Here is an 18,176-nt window from a genome sequence, read left to right on the forward strand (position 1 = left end):
TCTCTGTTGAATTGTCATACTCAAAACATCTAGGCATTAGTTCCTTGCATAAGTCATTAAATGCAAAATGGCTGACTAGTTGTCATAAACTGTTAAGCATGTTTTCAATACATTTCTATTACACTTTATTTTGTAAATGTGTCCTGAACTGATGAATTGCGGAGGTGTATTTAGAATTTCACTAATGAAGGAAAAAATGAATTGATATAATGAATAATGATGAAATGTACAAAAGCAACTGTGATAAAAAATTAAGGATTCAGGAATTTTATACAAAATTTAACAGTGAGTCCTGCTGCTTTTGAATTTGACTAAATCAAATTCACCATGGATGTCCTTTTTACATTTGTTTGTTTAATTTTTATTTATTTATTTTTATCAGTGAGCAGAAGCACTTTGACAGGAGGATAGAAAAACAGTTAAAGCAGAGTGGCAAGCCATAGGGGAGTCATCATAATTCATAAATGGTGTTGATAAATAATGTTTTTGTGAACAAAAATATTGTCTCTTTCTTATAAATGGCCCTTGGAATTTTTGAAAAGGGATAAATTGTGTTTGTCTTCATAAAATGCTATGAAGGACACTGTTTTGTAGCTGTATGATGACTAAGTGAATAGTACAGCAGATATTTAATCCAGGATCCATATGATTACACAGTGCTGTATGTCTAATGGGCTAAATATGTTTAATATCTAATTGTAACTTTATATAAATTCACAACAACATATTTCACTCAGTCTCCTGTATAAAAACATACAGTGAATATTCTATTATTATTAATTAGTATTATTATTATTACTATTTATTCAATATTAATGTATTCAATATTCAATTAACTATTCTATAGTAGGTCATATATCATTACTTGTCATCTGATCCAACTATGTGTGTTATTTTTTAATTCATGAAAACAAATAGTCTTCTGTATAGGCTGAGTGAAGCCCAACCTAATATCTAGAGATATTTTAATCCATAGTGCAGTGCAGATTTATACTAAAACGTTTAATATTTAAATTAACAAAAAACACAAATTCGGGCAAAATCTATGAACTGGACGGTTATTATTGTGTAAGTTTTGAGCATCGATTTAATGGTGTTATTTCGCAGCATATCCCCCTACTGGACGCATCAGGAACAGCAGGGGCGTAAAACTGCTAGGGGCGTATCTACCGGCTCCAGGTCTGCAGCCTCCCCATATAGCTTTTACTCGCTATACAGTAAATAGATTCTGCTGTTCTCATAGAGGAACCGCCTAAGAGCATGACTGCTGGCTATTTTAACAACAACACTATGATAATTCAATTATCTTTAATCAGCAGTGTAATTCTTGTCATTCAGCCGAGCTTGTGTTCTGTGAGGAGTGAATGCAAGTGATAATAACACCAGTTCCAGAACAACAGCAACACATATTCTTCCTATACCTTATCTTAAGACATACGTGGATATTTCATGATAAAGTCTTGTCATTATTACTAGATCGACTGATAATGGGGTTTACTGATATATTTGACTGGTATACATCTTTCTTCTTTGGTCGTGATAAATGTGGGTTTTTGAGGACTACCAGCAGCATCAATGCACAGGAAAACTAACTCATTTATGCCCTTTTATTCAGTATGATAATTGTGTGTTACTTGCAGTGCACGTGAAGATGCTGCGCCTGCGCGATGTGACGCGACCAATCCGACAGTAAACTGATGTTTAAAGTCTTTGCTGATGTCCTGTTCTGACAGCCCTGGTGTTGCAGCAGACCTCTGGAGACAGATTACAACATGAAACAAACAAAGAGGAAAATCGTGAATCGTGTCTCTCTGTCAGATCCTCTGTATGGGCAGCGCCTGCAATGCAGATAGTCTGACTCTGTACCATAGGGTCTGTCTGTATGCGGAATCTTCCCGTATCAAAATAAGAGTCTCTGCTCAGATTGTCCATGTAAAAAGGTAGTTGTCTTTTCTCAATGTCCATATTCAGAGTGCAAAAGGGAATATATTTATTAATTGTTCACACTTTTCACAGTCGCACTACTTCTGACAGAGTTTTCATGTTTTAGGATTTTTAACAAACAAATTATTTGTACCAAAGCCCGCAGGTGCAAGTAAAATGCCCCCACTCTGACAAAGCAAATTGCTTTTATACATTTACAGCAAAATCAGATTACAAGCAGTTTAAGCTTAAAATAAAAAAGACAAGCCAAAATAACAGTAGATAAATATGAATATTAATTCATGAACCATGCTGAAAATCAGCCTATTTGAAACTGTGTTAGCTGATGCTAACTAGTTAGCTAACTAGTTAGCTGATGCTAACTTGAGGTCATTTGTAAATATAAAATCCAAATATTTTTATCCAAACACCTAATTAGATTATATTTGATGGAAAACCAAAGGATGTGTTGTTCAGAACATGGTAACATTAATTATGATAGTGTGAAGCGATGCCACCTGGGGGCGTTTTACTCCACAGACTAGAATTCAGAATTCATCTTCCAGAATCTGACAGTAATTTTTTGGAGTTTATTTTTAGTTCATCTCCTACCCTGAAGTCCGTTTTGCAGAAATGGACTAAAAATGAACTCCCAAAACTTACTGTCAGATTCTGGAAGATGAATTCTTCAAACAGTGGTAGAAGAGGATGTGGTGGTCTTCAAGAGTCACTCTCAATCTGTCGGTCTATAAAGCCTATAAAAAAACAGTCTTCATGTATTTTACTACACTTCAGCTTGTGATTATTATTAAGAGGGGATACATTTTTAGGATTCTTTACCTAACCTAAATAAGTCTCTGATATCCTGACACCTTGCTCTTCTGGAGACTCCAGGTAGGTTGCAGTTCTGGAAAATGGTGGCGCTGGAGACTAAAGGGTTCCTGATGGTTTCACACTTAATTCTTCACCTTCATTCTTAATTATTTTGCAGTTAACATGTGTATTTTCTTCTCCACCTGTATTTGTCTGACCCTGCTGACCCAATGAGCATTTCACTGTCCAATGGTCATGCCGTAACTGCAATCTCTAGTATTGCATTAGTATTGCATTCTTCTCATGGGCATTTAATCATTTTTGACGTTTCAGTCTTAGTTCAAGTGTAAGTTGCAGGTTAACCACCACAGCCAATTAATGTGTAAATTAAAGTGCTCTATGTGTATATATTTAATTATTTCTGTCTTAAAATGCGTTAAAATAACATTTATTGGGGTTTCTTCAAAGGTAGCGTGTTTTTTCAGTTACTGGTGATGACGTCATAAGAGGAACTCGCAACCCATACTCTGCTAGATTCCTACTGTATTATGGCTATTTGGAGAACGACTGAGGATGTGGGAAACCATCAAATTCTCTATGGACCACAGCCCTACAATTTTTAACTGGTCAGGCATGAGAGAGGGGAGCCATGGCACTCAAAGAGTTATTAATGCTTGGTGTGAGGAGAATTAGTGGAGGGTTAGCCAGGTGTCCCGGTGAGTAACGTTAGCTACGTTAGAGCTAGTCCCAGATAGCAAAAAATATCGGCACGGCTTCTTTTTGCCGCCGGCCCCAAGCTGTCGGCTATAGGTGCGGCCCGCTGGCGGCGATGAAACGTTTGCCGCCGAATACGTCACTCCCAAATTTTGCGAGATGCCGCCGGCGAACAGCCGCCGGGCCGCCGACTTCATTCTCTCTGGCGGTTGCCGCCGTCTAAATGAACCGCGGCCGGCTTGCGGCAAGCCGCTTTGAAATCGACCAGCCATGAGTGAAACTGACAGCATCTTAACTACTTTTCACATTTAAAGCGATTATAATTATTATGTGAATTATATACATTTTTGTTGTTGCTCCAAAGCCATTAGGGGTTATAACAGATTTGACTCTGATTCCATGATAAGGTTTAGGAAATTACATTTAAATTACTTTGAAACTCTGAAGCGATAATATGTAAAATATATAGAATTATTTTATTCACTTAAGGTGACAATTCTTTACATTTCTTTGATTTATGCACAATTTGAGATGCACCAATAGACCAAAAAGAATTCCTTTTGTAAAACTTACTTGGCAATAAATATCTTTCTGATTCTGATTAGTTTTTAAAATAAATATTTCATTCATGGTATGAACAATTTAGCAGAATAAATGGATGAAGTTAGATTTTTCACCAATGCTTGAAATCAGTGAACAGTGAAAGACATCTGCAACTTGGCCAAAATCTTGGGTTTGCTTTATATTTTTTTTATTAATTTGCAACCATGGTAATGTCTATGAGAAACATGAAAATCCCTGTTTTGACCTGAAGGATAAAGTGAAATATTTATAAATATTTTGTCTCTCTGTCACTCCAGGAAATTGTGGTCATGTCTTTCATTGTTTTACAAGCTCAATTTTTATTTTATTTTACCTTTTACATGTATAAGGGATTACTTTGCAGTCTGCAATTGCGAGTTTTGCGACCTGTACAAATGTTTAAGAAAGTGTTAAAGCACAAACAGAGAAGTACCTCCACCGGTCGAGAGGGGCAGCACCTAAAAAACTGAAGCAGATTTACTCGTCTCGTCACACGGTTTCAGTATTTGGAGAGAGGGAAGATACGATCTTTTAAGTAAGTACATTTTTCCTTTTTGTGTAACGCAATATTACTATGTTCATTTTTTACATTGTTTTTAGTTCTTCTTCTTAAAATCTGTTCTTGCCTAACTAGTCAAGCTAAAGTAAGTTAGCCTTGTTTGCAAAGTTTCCGCCATGTTTCTGCCATAGCTAGGCTAACGTTACTTGGTTTCTTCCTGGCGTTGAGTTTTTTTCTTCTTCTAAGTATGTTTAACTGTTATGTATGTTTATACAAGTGTGAGTACATGTGGTTTAAGATAGTATTGGTCAGTCGAATTAACTAACGTTACAGTTCCTGAACTACGGACAATTATTCTGCCGCCTGCGTGGGAATGGTAACGTTAGCAAAATCTTCACGACGAGAAAGACTGATCAGTATAACTTGTGTTGTTTTCTAACTAAACATAATTATGCTGCTAGTCTAGATTACAGTGTTCGCTACCACATGCTGTTTCACCTTTTTTACACACTGGGTTCAAGCATGTTCTAACGTTATGTTAAATGTATCTAGCTACAGTAGGTAGCCAAACTTTACATCTAGAAAGACTTAGTTTAACTTTTGGTGTTTTCTTACAAAAATAACGATGTAGGTTGTTTATATGATTTTGTTTGTCTGAATATGGTTTTCTGTTGATCCACTTGTGAAAATTACTGCTTTTTCGAAGGTGTGAGCATTTTAATGTTGTTGATTTTGCCTGAAATTTTTTTATCAAAAAGTATACTTTATGCTAATGTGTCTTCTATTTTAGATGCTTCACATTGTTCAGTTTATCAACAAGGAGGATCTGCCATTTGGAGTGGCTCAGCGAAGGGCATGTGCCATTGGCCCCCATTTAACCTCCGCAAAAAAGACAAAGGAACAATTAAGCCATCCGCTGCACACCTCCACACAGCACCTGGGAGAAACAATTTTAAGTTCATGAAGGGAGCAGGTAAATGGGTCTGACTTGTACATTTGATTTTCCTTTATTTCATCTGTGTAATTTATTTGTCTGTTTATTGTGGATAACGCAATCTTTCATTCATTATTATTATTATTATCATCAAATTTCTGTTTCCTCTTTCTTAGAACCAGGTTTCTCCCCAGTAATCCAGAATCCGCCAAGAGTTTGAGTACAAGTAAGTGATGTTATTTGTGAAGTTTTTTTGTCTTGGAAACTATTGCTTCTATTTAAAGTTGGCATGAACTGGAAGTTACAAACGACTTTTCTCCAGTGTTGTGACGTATTTCCAAGTGAAAGGGAATATTGAATAGAGGAGCAGGGTTTTACTCTAGCGCTCCTCCTCTCCATCTCTGCTCATAGCAGACTAATGGTTTGAGGGGAGTTGCTACGCCCTCACGCCATTGCACATGACCGGAAGAGAAGTCGTTTCGAGGGGGGAGGGAAGGGTAACGTATTTGATTAAAGAGTGCAGAGATGAATCATTTACATAAACACTACAATATTACATATAAAAATACAAATTGTAAAATTTGATTTCATGCTGACTTTAAGATGATGAATCCTTTAATCATAATCTGTTTTTCACTAGGACACTTGATGGGATTCGCTGCAGCAGTTTCTGGATGAAAGGTGTTGAGGTGTGTTGTACATTCCATTAGCTTTGCAAAGTTCAATTATTGTTTCATTACTGAATATGCAATACTCTAGCCTGACTACGTCAGACTTTCATACTTCCGCAAAATTTCATTTCGCTTCTGTACTCAGTCTGAGACAGCGTCATAGCTTTCCGTTTTCCTCCGGCCTGAAAACAGCCGGCCAATCAACGAACAGAGGGCGGGCTGAGAGCCGTGACGTAGACGCTGATTGTACTGTGGATGCGTAGATTTACTTAAGAAATCTGCAAAAGTCGTTCACAGCCATGTTCACTCCGGTATTTCGCTCAATGGTTTTGTTTTCGCATCATACATGTGTTTACAGTGGAAGTTAGATGCGGCTGAGCATGCGCATAACACACGCCATAACCAAACGTTATGTGATTGGCTTACGGGTAACCAATGATTTTAAACTTCAGACAACCCCCCCCCCCCCCCCCCCGCAAGAAAGAAAACACTTTTCAATTATGCCATGCCAGACTCTGTCTACGAAGCAAAGCGAAGTAGCAGAGTTTGGTATTACCAGGCTAGCAATACTCTGCATTGAAATGAAAGCTGTTATGTTTGCTCCCCCAGCTCATCAAGTACTAAGCTTTACACCCCCGGCAGCAAATTTACCCTGGCAGCATATGGGTGAAAACTCTGGAGGTATGTAATACGTTGCGCTTTACTAAGTGTTACATTTAAGTCCAATTCATTAAATGTATGCAATAACTTCAAACATATTTTTACATGTCAATGATTATCAATAGGAGGGAGAAAGTCATTGCTCTATTGTTGGCCCTTGTACTCCAATGGCATCTCGTGTCAAGCATGAAGTTTTCAGCTGTGAAGGTATATTCTAACCCTATGTCTTAATGTCCAGTGTTTTAACAGTATTGCAAATAGTGCCTTTAGTTGTTTGTTTTATTTTATTTTTTAAATGTAGAACCAAGCCCTGAGGGAAAGCAATGCACGAGCAGGTGAGAACTTGCACTGTTTCTTAAATTGTACTTTTTTGTGTGTGATGTAAGTCCAAAATTACCATATGCCTTTCATTTTGTAGCTTCGGATGACAGCGGCTTACTTCAAGAGCAGGTGAAGCAAGTTCAACAAACAATGTTGAAGACGTTTGCTTGCACTGGGCAATCAGGTACAACTTGCAAACAGCACCTGTGGTTGTTGGTTTAATTCCCACTGGGGCTACCTGTACATGTAGTAGACCTAGATATAAATGTCATAGTTTAGTAGTTGAGGGACCAGGACTGACTATTTTATTCTGGGAAACCCTGTAGGTGCAGATCAGACCCTTATGCTGTGACGTCTTGCAGAGTTTGGCGATGTTGTGTCTGTTGGAGTTATCCCTGTCAGGGGATCTGTTACTCCCCCTACACACCCAGGAAGATTTGCCGTGTCTTGACAACAGTTTGAAGCAGGATTAAAAAGCTCCAGGAACAATTTGTAAGTTTGCTGATTATAACGCCATAGAGTAATCTAAAAAGTAAAATTTAAGATTGTGTACTGCATATATTACAGTCTGAATCCTTAGCCTTTCACATTTTTTATTTATTTATGAGAAGCTTCAGAGAAATGTAATTTGTAACACTTTTTTGGATTTTCAGCTCGGTGTAGGGGATAAAGCATGTTTTAGAGACATGTTCCTTTAGACCATTGTTCAAAGTAAGTTGGATATTTTTTAAAATATATTTAAGTAGATGTGTATGGCTTCATGCAATTCAAATGAAATGACAGATCTGTATTTTCTAAATTAGCCATCCGGAAGAACCTGGCAACCCAGGATGCCACTGATGAAGCGGTCTAGGTTAATGTTTCGCGTTACCTGAAAGGAGCATCTGACCGTGAAGGCAGAAAAAGGCACCGCACAGCTGAGAGGGACCCACAGCCGACCACTTAGGCTGACTACTGACACCCCAGAATCACTGACAACTGGAATCCTTTCTTTATCTTGCAGTCAGTAACATCAAGACCCCTAAAGAAGTCAGAAGTGTCACACTATACTCACTAATTGTGGAAATTACTTTCTTTTTTTTCTTTTTTCAAATAATGCTTGTAAGTCCTTGTGCCACATGGTCAGCATTGCAGCTATAATGGTCTATTCTACTCCAGAGCTTTACTATAAATTACTACCACTTAACCTATTGTTAGAAATGGCTTGTAAATGTGATGTCATACTTTGATTTATTTGGTATCCTGCACATTATTTCGTATCAAGTATTCTCTTTACTTGTCATAATGTTTACAGGTAATTTTTTTCACCCTAGAGCTGTCCTCTTTATATGAACAATTATTGTAAGAGTTGTAATTTGCTTGTAAGGCTGTTTTTTGTTTGTTTGTTTTTTTACCAAAATTTAATAAGAAACCTGCATGTTAGTATATTGATTTATTTATTTTTCTGTTATGTTTCAGTGATCTGACACATCTTGTTTAAATGACAGTTAATGTACTTTGAAATGTGGAATAAAAATGCCAAATGGATATTTGTCTGGTTTGAGCAATCATTATTCTTGATAAACTGCATGCTATAAATATTATATATATATATAGCCAGAATAAGCGGCGGCAGATCGCTCGAAAATAGCGCTTGCCTCCAGCGGGCCGCGGAAGGGCCGCCTTAAATAAAACGGCGGCGGGACGGCGGTTGGCCCGCGGAACGAAGGCGGTAGGAAGGCGGCTGCCGCTTTTAAAAAGCGGCTGCCGCCGGCGGTGCGCCGTCCAACGTGTTTGCGATGTCGCCATTCTGCCGCTTCTACTGCCGCCGGAGCGCCGACGGTGGGCCGCCGACTATCTGGGGTCTAGCCTGGTGCAAACTTAACCCGGATAATATAACGGAACAAGCAAGTCTTTTCAAAATATTTCCGTCATGTAGAATAGCAAGGAGGGACGACGACTGAAGACATTATTTACTTACAGTAAGTCAGTCCAAATCAGAGCTGTAGAGATGCACACACTGCACAGGCACCAATCGCTAATCTCATCGACGCCTCAAACAGTGTTTCCCACACATCAGACTAATTCGTGGCGGTGCGCCACAGAATCAACACCGGCCGCCACAAATTGCGTTTCGTTATAAAAAAAATTTTTATGCTATTTAAAACACGCAGCGTGTTCATTCAGCTGCATTTCCTTTCCCTGCTCTCCCTCCTGTCACTCACGTGTCTCTCACACAAGTGACCGGTCGCGCGCACGCACCCTCACCGTCTTTAAACTATCTTGCTCTCTCTCGCTCCCTCGCGCATATTAATCAAAATCAATTGAGAATTGACACGATCGATGGTAAAAGATCGGAAGACCGAAGTTTCATGTGGAGCATTCAGGTATTTTTTTCCTGAATTACTGCTGGGTGTTGTGCTAAAAAAAATTTAAAAAAAATTACGTTGCCTTATCTTCTCTGAAAAGCGTTCCGCCCATTCAGCTGACATGAGAAACACTTTCAGTAAACAAAACAAAACTATGATGAAATGTTTTCTGTGTTGACAAATCTTGTGCGATGTCCTAACTGCCGGGATAATCACTCAACGTGTACAAGTCTGCTAATGACACGTCCGATTCGCGAACTAATGACTCCTTTAAACCGATTCAACCAAAACAATCTTTTAGTTTACTGTTTGCGGTAAATGCAGTTGGGTTGTCGAGGTCAAAACTGTAAATAAGCTGTGAATCAAATAAACTTACTATAAATAATGTTATGTCATTTTTACTCTTACACTGAATATTTGGATTTTGTGAAGGTGTGAATAATTTTTGATTAATATTTAATATATTAAAGTTCTTTGTAACAGATTATTAACGCAGATTATTAACGCAGATTATTACTGTCAGAAAAGAAAAAGAGAGATCGATGTCCCCATCACTGTGTTTGTGTGGGCTATCAGCAGTGGAGAGTATGTGCTGCCGTGAGGTGAACACGTTTTGGAGTTTAGTGCAACAGCTCGACCTGCGACCGGCTGATCTGACGTGCCTGAACCCGTTTGTTTTGCGAATAGCTTATTCTCATATCAGGCACTGGATCACGGTCCCCTTGAAGTCAGCACACACGAGTATGTTTACAATGGAGTTATTTTATCCATCATTTTTTTTATCAAATAAAACATACAACCAACTTTTCTGAAGTTATGTAAGGCGAATATAGCTGCTAGTGTACGGTAACTCTACTAGTGAGTTCCTCTTATGACGTCACGCCCCATCTAGTGGAAGGGAGCGGGAGCGGTTAAAACCACTGTTAAAAGTGCCAACTTTACATATTATATCAGCATTTTGGTATAAAAAACAATGGTGGGCGGTTCTCATCTTTATGTTTAATAAACACATTGCATTATCTTCGTGAAAAATTTAACCTGCAACTTACACTTTAAATCTCTTTTTTGGCTTATTTTATCTGTAAAAGAAAACGTGCCTAATAATTCTGCACTGTATGTGTTAAATATGATCAATGTTTTGCTATTGCTTTTCTCTGTCTGTGTCAGACACCGTTTCTCATCATGGTTTAGGCCTATTGTTTCTGTCGAGTAGAATAGAGACTTTATAGCAGCAGAACAGGAAGAAGCTCTTCACCTATATTCACACCTATATTCACACAGGCTCTAATTAGCCATTCTCTCTCACAAACAAGTTGGTCCATCAACAGATCAAACCTCTCTGAAGAACACCAACCGCATCTTTCGGTTTGACTCAGAAGATGAACTTCAGTAAACCGGTATGTGAGATCAGACACGGGTTTAACTTTTTCCATACACTGAAAATGTGAGCTGAATACACAGCCATTTTAAAATTAGACTTACACTCCATTTCACTCTACCATATTCATCATATATTTTCATCCAACATTCACACAATATTCTTCTACTTTTAAATATTTAACATCGTCAATGTTACATTTCAAAGATTATCAAAATGATAAAAAAAATAATGTTTCCCACTATTAAAAACATAGTTTTATTGTAGTCTTATTATAAGACTGTATGTAACCATATATAACATGCGTCAGAGCGGTTGTGCATGTGCACTATAGGAGGGTCACTCTCTGTTAGGGGAGGATTCACACACATGATTAACAGTTCTGTTACGCTTGCTTTAATCAGTTTGAGTTTTCGCTGAACTGAAAATGTTTCACACGCTTGTTTTGTTCTGTTTGTGCTGCTGCCGTCTGATTGGTAAGTTATTCATATATTTGTGTGGTGTCCTTTATTGCATTTCAGTTACAATTAATTTATCATGTAACTTTACATTTATTTTGCTACAGAAGATAATTTTAAAACACATTGAAGACAAATATATTGATTCACATGTCTGACTGTTGTGCAGTTTAGCATCTCTGCTGCTGTTCTTCAGTTCATATTTAAACGTTAAAAACGAATTTCACGCTTTGTAAGAGCCTTAATCAGTGACAAAACCTCTTTATGTTCTCCAGGTGTGTTTGGTGATTCAGTGTCAGTGATGGAGGGAGATTCTGTTACTCTAAACTCTAATGTTACTGAAATACCTGAAGATGAAGATATACTGTGGAAATTTGGAGCTGAAAAGTCTCTGATAGCTCAAATCAGTAAAGCTGCTGGGATCTTCTCCACATCTGATGTTCCTGATGGAAGATTCAGAGACAGACTGAAGCTGGACAATCAAACTGGATCTCTGACCATCACAAACATCAGAACTGAACATACTGGAGATTATCAACTACTGATAAGTGGAGCGAAACGATCATCAAAAACATTCAGTGTTTCTGTCTATGGTGAGTAGAGACATTATCCTGCCCTTTGTATTTTGTTAGCTATTTACATATTGAAATGTTTGATAATTTCATAGTTTGAGAAGACGGACACACTCCCTGCTAGTCATCACACTAAACACATTAAACTGAAAATAAGATTGTTGTTTAGATTCATCCATATTTCTCTTTATTCTCTCATGTTTTCCAGCTCGTCTGCCTGTTCCTGTCATCATCAGTAACTCTGCACAATGTTCTTCATCATCATCATCATCATCATCATCAAATTGTTCATTGGTGTGTTCATCAGTGTTGAATGTGTGTGATGCGACTCTCTCCTGGTACAAAGGAATCAGTGTATTGTCCAGCATCAGTGTGTGTGATCTCAGCATCAGTCTCTCTCTACCTCTGGAGGTGGAATATCAGGATAAAAACACCTACAGCTGTGTGCTGAACAATCCCATCAGCAACCAGACCACACATCTGGACATCAACACACTCTGTCACACATGTGCAGGTACCACAGCACTGATGATATATGTGTGTGTTTATTTACTGACCTGATCTATCAAGTTATGCATACGGTAGTGCTGATATTCACTCGCAGTAATGGCTCATTTTGTCCATTACAGATGAGGCTCAACCATTGTTTTATATAGTGTTGATCTCTGCTGCTGCTGGGTCTCTGTTTATTGTTGCTGCCGTTGGGATCTTCTGGATCTGCAAGAAATGTAGAAAAATCTACAGCGGAGGCAAGTGTTACGAAGAAGTATTATAACAAATAATGATTTTAAAATTTGCTCTAAATATTTATGATCAATTGATAGCACTATCATTTAATCAATTATTGTCACACAATTATTCTCATAATTCCTTTTTTATAAATTATCAAAGTTCATTTTTATTAAAAACACTGGAAATGCAAAAACAGAAATGAAAATCTGCATGTTTTCAGCAATAAAAATGCTTTCTCCATTTTATAAACATAATCTTACATGCAAAGAAACTGCTAATGCTCAAATTAAAATCTCTATGAATGATGGCTTGATAAATTTTACCATGCAAAAAATGCATGCATTAATGTTTTAACTTTGACAGCCCTAATAATTATATGTTGTAAAGCAACAGATCAAGTTGAGTTTGTTTGTTTTAATGCATCTTTTATTGTAGAAACAGTTGAGACTCCCGAAGACGAGATCACTTACGCTGAACCAGTGTTCTACAAAAGAAACGCACAGAAAACGGTAAGACAGTTAATAATGTTACACATAAAAATACACGTCACAGATTACATTTAAGCAAGCAAGTAGTCATTTGAACTTGAGAAGCAACTGAGAAACACTGCAGGATCTCCAATTTTTTTTATTAATTTGTCAAATTAATGTAATTACATTGAGGAAAATAAACATTTTTAAATAAACTTTAACAAGTCCTTTAGAACAAATAAGGTTTTGTTTCATTAAAATAAAAGTTATTGTGTCAGATAACTACTAGCTAGAAATAATATGCTAAATATAATTAAATTTATTAGTATTATATATTATTATTCGATTAAAAGGCATTTCCTCAAGCTGGTTTATGTTAGCTTTGCCGTAAGAGGGATTGTTTTTTTTTCTCCATATAATAGTGCAGATCACATTACATCTCAATCAATCTTCAGAAATAACCTGCCCCCTTTTTTATTATTATCATATATTTTGTTATGCATGTTTGTTTTTTATTACAGAATGTAAAAAGGGAGGATCACATGGATTATGCCCCTCTCAACATGAGCAGATGATCAAACTAAATTATTTTTATAATCTACAAGTACTAGACAGCTGTTTGATCACTTTCACCGCAAACCTCCTTTCATGTTTCATCTTAGAGTACATTACTATGTAAAATAGTGGAGACCCTGCTTTATTCATTTATTTACATCTAAACCGATATTGTTTGATCTGTTGGACAAATAGCTTGTGCGTGAGAATGTGTCTACAGCTGGACGTCTGTGTTTGATGTCAGTTTTTGAGTGTGTTCGAGTGTGTCAGTTGTGTGTTTGAGTAGAGTGTGGTTGAAGGGCTTTTTCCATTCCTGCTCACATTAAACCGTTTGATTCTGCTCTACAGAATTTCTTTTTACAACAAAATTCTGAACTTGTGTTCACAAAAAGGTCTTAAATCAAACACTGTTATTCCTGTGAAATATGAAAATATCTTATACTTTGTGTGCATATGCAACATGACCATATACATGCATGCAGTGATCGTGCAGACAAGCTCAGCTAGTTTCAGTAGTTATTTCCAGCTATAGGAAGCGAGGCAGAAGTTATTTCTAAGAAGAACTATTCTTGATTCTCACATCTTTTTTTCAAATAAAGGTCATCCTGTTTTTTTTTTTCTGTCAATGTCTGGGAATTATTTAAGAATAAATTCAATGTGCGATGTACTGTTCTATATTTATAGTAGCATGCCCATGTTTGATGGATGTTGTAATTTGTTTTGTTTTCATTGGTTGTGTGAAGAAAATAACTAAAAGTAGAAAATTATGGCAAAACAGTGCACAGCAGTGCTGCTGTCCAAAGGAAAAACATAAATCATCAAAATGTAGGTATTAAATATTCTTTACAATTATTATCTCTTCAGATGGCTTTGCTCATTCAGAAAAAAAGTATGAAAATTCCAATCAATTTGAATAAATTTTTTTTTTTTTTCTGATTTCCAGTATTGGCATTGTTAGTGTTCTCTTCTGAATGGGAACTTGTACTGCGTCCTCGTTTCCTCACTCCTCTGTCCTCCATCCTATTACCGGAAACCGATCAAGCTTACCCATCTTGAAGGACATCTCAATTCTCTAATTGCTCCGCAAGGAAGCAAATATCGAGGAGTGAGGAGGCTTCCTGTGGAGTCATGGGGTGCTTTCAGTTCTTTTTTGTGCATCCTCGTTTCCTTTCCTTGCTTCCTTTATTTGCGTCTCAGCTCCACCCCCTGTAGGATATGAGGGAAGGCTACAAGGAAAGAAAAGGAGGACATCAAAGGAAAGCTTATTTATACATTGGAATACTTGATCCCTCAAGATACACCTGTGGATACACCCGTGTATCCTCGCTTATGATTCCTGGAAGCCTCCTTGCTCTTTGCGGTGCAATTAGAGAATTGAGATGTTGAAACAAGCTGGCCTTAACACACGGTACTAACAAGGTGTACATAATAAAGTGCCTGGTGAGTGGATGTTTACAAATAGTATGAATAATGTATAACGCCATCTTGTGTCCTAAGTAGGAATTCACGGTTTAAAAACACCAGTTATGAGTGAAAAATATTTTTAATGAAATTTAACCCATGAACAAACAAATATCTTTCCAATTAATTTCCATATTTTAGAAAGAAAATGGTGTTTATATAGGAAGAACTTCAAGGCCCTTTTTTAATGCTGACTGATGCAAAGTTGTGTACAAATATTTACAAATAGTTTGATTTGATTTTTGTCTTTTCACATAACATAAAACATCTTTATATACACAGATCATTTACCACATTTGAATATCTAACAAAAATAAACAGAAACATTAGTGATTGTAAAAAGGAAACATTCATGTCCAGTTTATTGATATACATCATGGTAAGATTCATGATACAGGATTTTGTGAGGGTTTGGCAAATTACAGTATTTTAGCTTTGAAATGACAAAATATTAACATGACAAAAATAGATGACAATACATTAGACACTTCTAAATCCTATTTAAGCTATTTACATTAAGAACAAAATATTAATACAAAAAATAAAAAGGTCTAGCTAAAGCATTAAAATCTGAAGACCACAATACAGTACATGATATGTAGTAAGAGCAAGAAGTCAATTAAAAAATGATAGGCACCTATAGTATTGGAATGCAAACTCCATTCAGCACCTGCGTGTCGTTTGATTGACAGCTGCTTTCAAATTCTCAACTGTGCATTTGTGAAAAGTGCTTGTGTCTTACAGTACAAGACCATCTGTGACTACTAGTAGTCAAATACACTTCTTGATGATAATAGCTGTCTTGGAAGGGTAAAACAATCATTTACAAGTGGATGAACAGAGACGGAGCAAAATAACCAATGTTAAACAAGATCAGTGCAAAAAAAAAAGATACGTCTCACTGTTCCTGTGCAGATCTCTCTGCGAAGTGTTTGACGTTTTCCAGACAAGTCTGTGTTATACGTCATCACGCATCACACACATGACCAGCGTCGGCCAATAGTGAGCCTACGTGGTGACGTGTAACACAGACGCGTAGCGCAAAAACACTACGAGGCCCAGAGAGAAGGAAATGAATAGTGGAATAAAGTCGTTATTTTTGTTTGTTTTTGCGCACAAAAAGTATTCTCGTCGATTGATATACTTAAGATTGAGCCACTGTAGTCACTTGGACTATATTAACGATCTCTTTAATAACTTTTCTGGGCCAGCAAGTTTGGGCCACCTAGCAGCCTATGGAGCAGTGATCCAGCACTCAGATTTCATCAAAAATATCTTAATTTGTGTTCCGAAGATGAACGAAGGTCTTACGCGGTTGGAACAACATGAGGGTGAGTAATTACTGACAGAATTTTCATTTTTGGGTGAACTAACCCTTTAAACCCATGATTTACTCACCCTCAAGCCGTTCGAGATGCATATGTCAATCATTTTTCAGACGAACACATTTTCAGTTATTTTAGAAAATGTCTTAGATCTTTCAGTGGTTATAATGTGAAGTTATGGGGTCCAGCTCCTTCAAGTCCCAAAAATGTGCATGCATCCTTCACAAAAGTAATCCATCCTGTAGTAGTTTCTTTTATTTAACCATTTATAACGTGCGTCGTGGCGAGTGGAAGGATGACACCAGGTAAGTTGTTTGCATTTTAATAGCAGCAGCTGCACTGACAACAGGCTACAACAACAACAACCACATCACATATATCAATCCCTCCGCCTCTAAGCGAGACTATTTAACCTTAGCATATGTGCACGGCACTATATACTACATCCTCCTTTCTTATAATAAACAAAAAAACTAAAGTTTATCTTTAGCAGAGAAGATGTAAAATGTAGCTTAGCTGAAACAATATTTCAATGAGTATCAATCAGGGATACATTAAACTTAAACTGAACATACCATTGCATATATACTGTTTCCTTTTTTTTTTTTTTTTTTTAAACACAACATAAGCCCAATATTGTATGCACTTATTGGCTTAACACATAGTCTCTGAATCTAACTGGTGGCCTAATAACTCGGCCGCTTCTGGTTTGACCCATTTGTGGAGGAGGAGAAGGCTCCACACATGCAGTCTCATTAGCACCAGTAGGAGCATCCAGGGTGCTGTCTTGCTCATCATCAAGACTGTCCGGTTCAGTATACACCTGAGTGTTGCTGGGTGTCTTCCTCAGGTGTCTCCTGTTGCGCCTGCACTGCTGTCCAGATGATGTCACTATGTCATAGGACCGTGGTTCAGCGCGTGTCGCCTTGACAACAGCAGGACGCCATCCTCGTTCAGTTTGCATGTGAACAGTCCCACCAGGCGGCAGCACCGGAAGTTTCTTTGTGCCTCTGTTGTAATAAGCACGCTGTCTTCGCTGGAGGTCCTGAAGAGTATAATGTGCATTAATTGGTACTGCAGGTTGCAGCACTGTGCTTGAGCTGGGTAAAGTGCTTCTCAGGACCCTGCCCATAAGCAGTTGTGCTGGAGAATAGCCCATACCTGTGACAGGTGTGTTCCTGAGAGTTAAAAGTGCCAGAAATGGGTCAGTGTTGGTTTGTTTGGCCTTCTTTAACAGGTACTTAAAAGTCTTCACTGTTCTCTCGGCCAGGCCCTTTGACTGCGCATAGCCTGGGCTGGAGTGAGTGAGCTTAATTCCCCATGCTGTGGCAAACTTTCTAATTTCTTGGCTTGCAAAAGGCACATGGTCGCACACAATCTCTTTAGGTATTCCCACTCTGGCAAATACCGATTTCATCTTGTTAATGACTGTGTGTGCTGTCTTGTCTCTTATGTTTAGTACTTCCGGGTATTTGGAGAAATAATCTACAACCAGAAGAAATGACTGACCACTGATTTCAAATATGTCAGCTCCTACTTTCAGCCAAGGAAGCTCTGGGATTTCATGAGAGATCATCGGCACCCTCTGGTGGCGAGGTTGGAACTGCTGGCAAGTTGCACATTCCTCAACCATTTTTTCAATGTCTCTTGTCATACCTGGCCAATACCAGTGTACTCTGGCCAGAGCTTTGGTGCGCTGCATGCCTTGGTGTGCCACATGCAGCCTCTGTAACATGTCTGACCTCATTTTACTCGGGAGA

General features: G+C 37.8%; 3 protein-coding genes and 1 long non-coding RNA gene across 4 annotated transcripts in view; 2 read left to right on the forward strand and 2 right to left on the reverse strand.

Annotated features, from left to right (window-relative positions):
• LOC309476275 (uncharacterized protein) overlaps positions 1–18,176 on the reverse strand; it is a 106,570-nt gene that overhangs the window by 65,379 nt on the left and 23,015 nt on the right. The gene's annotated exons all lie outside the window — the stretch shown is intronic.
• LOC309474965 (SLAM family member 5-like) lies at positions 10,603–12,434 on the forward strand (the record flags this gene model as incomplete). Its single annotated transcript, XM_082137584.1, has 2 exons — positions 10,603–11,894; positions 12,082–12,434. Exons 1-2 carry the CDS (start codon positions 11,603–11,605, stop codon positions 12,432–12,434), a joined length of 645 nt encoding a protein of 214 aa, XP_081993710.1. The 5' UTR covers positions 10,603–11,602.
• LOC309476488 lies at positions 12,506–14,242 on the forward strand. Its single transcript, XR_014198200.1, has 2 exons — positions 12,506–13,114; positions 13,597–14,242. It is a non-coding gene; the product is annotated as an uncharacterized lncRNA (long non-coding RNA).
• Positions 13,628–18,176, reverse strand: part of LOC309476158 (uncharacterized protein) — a 67,374-nt gene continuing 62,825 nt past the window's right edge. Inside the window, exon 5 of the mRNA XM_082139386.1 lies at positions 13,628–14,856. Coding sequence (XP_081995512.1) covers positions 14,813–14,856 — 44 coding nt within the window. The 3' untranslated portion in view covers positions 13,628–14,812. The remainder of the gene's footprint in view (positions 14,857–18,176) is intronic.

Source organism: Leuciscus leuciscus (genome assembly GCF_965113295.1).
Source record: "Leuciscus leuciscus genome assembly, chromosome: 15".
Classification (NCBI taxonomy): Eukaryota; Metazoa; Chordata; class Actinopteri; order Cypriniformes; family Leuciscidae; genus Leuciscus; species Leuciscus leuciscus.